At 41.5% G+C, this 4,677-nt stretch overlaps 1 protein-coding gene across 1 annotated transcript; it reads right to left on the bottom strand.

Annotated features, from left to right (window-relative positions):
• Positions 1–3,244: 3,244 nt before the first annotated feature.
• LOC120081074 lies at positions 3,245–3,994 on the bottom strand. The gene has a single exon (XM_039035751.1). The coding sequence runs from the start codon at positions 3,992–3,994 to the stop codon at positions 3,245–3,247; it is 750 nt and encodes a 249-aa protein (XP_038891679.1).
• Between the last annotated feature and the right edge of the window lie 683 nt (positions 3,995–4,677).

Raw genomic sequence — 4,677 nt, 5'->3', positions numbered from 1 at the left:
ATCATTGCCTAGGCTGTAGCTTTTATTCTAAGAATCTAAGCCGGACGACATTGTTCACCAAATATGCTGAGCGAGAAAGGAAAATGGAGGTTTGGTGAATCTGAGGTGCTAGGGTTTCTGAAGAAATGGAGGTTCGTAGGGATGCTGAGCGAGAGAGGAAAAACTTGTTCGTAAGCGCAGTGGAGGAGGTTTTTATAGAAGGGGAGGATGATTACGGCTGACGTCAGGCGGTGCCTAACGTCTGCAATTAATGCAAAATGGAAGGGTCGCCTTGTTTAGCCAAAACACTCGAGTGTTTTGTGTTTTCGAGATGTGTCCCTTCACTACCCCCTGCGTTAGACTTGTGTCTAACACGTCCAAAGTTTTAATTATACACTTTTCTAAAAGAAAAACAATCAAATTTCCAAATTTTGTAACGGCAAATCAATCAATTTACAACCTTCAAATAACTAAACTAACAAACTCAAACATAACTTAAAATACAGAATGCAAAAGAATAAGGTTGAGATTCGTCCCTGGAGGATGTGGCATTACAACCACAGAGATGCCTCGACGCGAGCTTCAACTTGTCTCGCGTAGCGCAAGAGACGACTTTTGGCGTTCCACTTCATCTTCAAAGTATGGCTTAACCCTTTGGCCGTTTACTTTGAATGCATCAATGCCATCTTCTCGCATTAATTCCACAGTGCCGTAAGGAAAGATCGTTTTAATCATGAAGGGCCCGGACCATCTAGATTTCAATTTCCCTGGAAACAGACACAAGCGTGAGTTAAACAATAAAACTTTCTAACCAACAACAAGTACCTTCTTGCTGATGCGTTGGTTGTGCCAACGCTTTGTCTTTTCCTTGTAGATCTTGTTGTTTTCATATGCGTTCATTCGTCATTCTTCGAGCTCGTTGAGCTGAAGCTTGTGTTGAACGCCCTCCGCATCCGGATTCATGTTTAACTTCTTTACTGCCCAAAATGCCTTATGCTCCAATTCTACGGGAAGATGACATGCTTTACCAAATACAAGTGAGTAAGGAGACATACCTATAGGAATTTTGTATGCAGTCCTGTAGGCCCAGAGTGCTTCATCCAGCCTCTGCGCCCAATCCTTCCGCGTTGTGCTAACGACTTTCTAGAATTGATTTGATTTCTCGATTTGAAATTTCTGCCTAACCGTTTGTCTGAGGGTGGTAGGCGATAGCAATCTTGTGCCTGACATTATATTTTGCAAGTAATTTTGAAACGATGCGATTGATAAATTTCATACCTTCATCGCTTATCAGAGCTCTCGGCGTTCCATAGCATGTGAAAATATTCCTGATAAGAAATTTAGATACAGTAGACACGTCGTTTCTGGCACAGGCTACTGCCTCTACCCACTTAGATACATAGTCTACAGCCAACAGGATATATTGCTGACCACAAGACAGAGGGAACGGACCCATAAAATCTATGCTGCAGACATCAAACAACTCCACTTCAAGAATATTATTCAAGGGCATTACATCCCTTGAAGAAATATTCCCTGTGCATTGGCAGGGGTCACAATTTTGAACAAACTCTCGTGCGTCCTTAAAAAGGGTGGGCCAAAAGTAACCGCATTGAAGGACTTTCGCCATAGTCCTTTGCCCACCATAAGGAGAATTATGACACTCGGCCAGGATGCGTTGTGTCTCCTTCTCTAGGACGCATCGATGTAGTATAGAGTCTGCGCCTTATTTGTACATAAACGGTTCGTCCCAGAAATAAAACTTACTGTCATGTGCTAGCCATTTCTTCTGCTAGGAATTGAAGTTTTCAGGGAACTGCTTGGTGGTCAAGTAATTAACTATATCAGCATACCAAGGTTCCCTGCCTTCAATTTTAAACAGGCTCTCATCAGGGAATGTGTCCTTGATGTCGTTTTCCTGGACTTGCATTTCTTGATTTTCTAGCCTGGATAGGTGGTCAGCCACCTGATTTTCTGTTCCCTTTCTATCTTGGATGTCAATGTCAAATTCCTATAGTAGTAGAACCCATCTTATCAGTCTTGGCTTTGCGTCCTTCTTGCTCATCAGGAACTAGATGGCTGAGTGGTCGGTATATATAGTGGTTGATGCAACAAGTAAGCAAGAACAAAATTTTTCAATACCGAATACTACAGTCAACATCTCTTTCTCAGTAGTTGTATAGTGTTCCTGAGAATCGTTTAATGTTTTGGACGCATAAGAGATAGGTGTATCAAGTTTCCCCTCTTCTGCCTCAACATAGTTCCCACTGCGCCATTACTCGCGTCACACATAAGAATGAATTGCTACGTCTAGTCCGGTGCTATCAACAATGAGGCTGTTGTCAACGCATACTTCAAGGTTTCAAACACGTCAGCGCAGTCTTCGTTAAAAACATAGGGCCGGTTCGCCTCCAATAATGCGCTCAGAGGTCGCACAATCTGAGAAAAGCTTCCGACGAACTGTCTATAGAAGCCGACATGTCCTAGAAAACTTCTTAATGTTTTGACATTCGCTGGTGGTGGAAGTTTTGCTATTACATCAATCTTGGCTTCATCCATTTCCAAGCTAGCCTTGGATACTTTATGCCCCAAAACAATTCCTTCTGTCACCATGAAGTGACATTTTTCCCAATTCAGTACTAAGTTTGTTTCCTCGCACCGAGCTAGGACGGTTTCTAAGTTATCCAGGCATGACTAGAATGAGTCTCCAAAGATTGAAAAGTCATCCATGAAGATTTCCACGGTCTTCTCCAGGAAATCAGAGAAAATGGCCATCACACAACGTTGAAATGTCCCTAGTGTGTTGCATAGCCCAAAGGGCATGCATCTGAATGCAAAAGTGCCAAAGGGACATGTGAACGTGGTTTTCTCTTGATATTCCGGATCTATTAAAATCTGGTTGTAACTAGAATAACCATCAAGAAAACAATAAAACTCTTTACCGGCAAGTCTATCGAGCATCTGATCGATGAAAATGAGAGGAAAGTGGTCCTTTTTAGTTACTACGTTGAGTTTCCGATAATCCATACAAATTCGCCAGTCTGTGACATTTCTTGAAGGAATGAGTTCATTGTTGCTGTTTACTATCACGATCATTCCCCCTTTCTTGGGAACGCATTGAACTGGACTAACCCAACTGCTGCCGGATATCGGATAAATGACTCCCGCGTCCAGCCATTTCAGAATCTCCTTTTTGACCACTTCTTTCATAATGGGGTTAAGCCTTCTTTGAGGCTCGATTGACCCCGTCTTCCCTTCCTCCAGCCTAATTTTGTGCATACAATAGGATGGACTTTCCATGAATATCTGCAAGCGTCCACCCTATTACGCGTGTATGTTTCTTCAACATCTGCAAGAGTGAATCTTCATTAGGCTTTGTGAGATTAGTGAAAATGATAATAGGCAATGTATTATTAGTTCCAAGAAAAGCGTATTTCAAATGTCTGGGTAACTGTTTTAATTCGAGTTCAGGTGGTTGTTCGAGTGAAGGATGCATTAGCTTTGTCTGCCGCTCACTCATACTTGGCGGCTCGAATTCCTTCAAGGTTCCCTCCAGCACGAGAACTTCACATACTCGAGTCTTTTTTTCAGTCAATTCAATATTGTTTAGCTGACAATCATCGCTGTCTGGGAATTTTAATGCGTTGAGCACATTAAATTTCACCTCTTCATTATCCACGCGCATGGTTAGCTCACCTTTATGCATGTCAATCAGAACTTTCGCAGTAGCAAATAAAGGGCATCCAAGGATGATTGGAACCTCCCTATCTGCTTCATAATCCAGAATAATGAAGTCTGCTGGGAATATGAGATTATCAACCTTTACCAAAACATCTTCAATCTTCCCTTCCGGGTACTTAATTATCCTGTCAACGAGTTGAAGGGTGACAGAAGTAGGTTGTGCCTCGCTATTCCTCAATTTCTTAAAAACTGAAAGGGGCATGAGATTGATGCTTACTTCTAGGTCGCACAACGCATGACCCACATCTAATCCTCCAATTGAACAAGGAACCATGAAGCTCCCTGGGTCCTTCTGCTTCTATGGTAGCTTGTTGCTTACTAATGCATTGTATTCCTGCATTAGTGCTATTACGTCTTTCTCACTGACTTTTCTCTTTTTCGTCAAAATGTCTTTCAAAAACTTCACGTATCTAGGCGTTCTGCTTCATTGCGACTTAGCTATTCTTTCAAACAACTAAGTTAAAGATGCTTTCCCAAGTTGTCAAGTGTTGGGTAGGCGTTAAAACAGGATTTATGCATGAGTACTAATGCTTTCAACATTAACAGAAGACAAACAGTAGCAAAAATGATGATCAAATATATGAACTTTATAAAGGATCAATAGGTCTTTACAAAGAACTATATTCAATCAAAAATGATATGAAAATGATATTAAGAGAGAGAATGAGTCAAAACAAAGAATACAATCTCTTGTAGCTCTTTGTCTCAATCTTGTTGTGTACAATCACTTTAAAGAGCGAGGACAGAGTATCTTTCTCAAGAATAACTTTCTCCACTCCTGGTCGGCGTGGTGGTGGTTCTCAGTTCCTTCGATCGTTTTACACCTCGGCACAGCTCGTACAGCTAAAACTAAGTCTAAAAATTTACAGAGAGTATGGAGTTTCTAATTGTCCTTTAATTCTAGAGGGTCTTCAAGTATTTATAGGCGCTGGTCTCGTCCACTTTGTGAGGAATGGA

This window comes from Benincasa hispida, chromosome 7, assembly GCF_009727055.1.
Source record: "Benincasa hispida cultivar B227 chromosome 7, ASM972705v1, whole genome shotgun sequence".
Lineage (NCBI taxonomy): Eukaryota > Viridiplantae > Streptophyta > Magnoliopsida > Cucurbitales > Cucurbitaceae > Benincasa > Benincasa hispida.
This window is presented reverse-complemented; position numbering and strand designations above follow the sequence as displayed.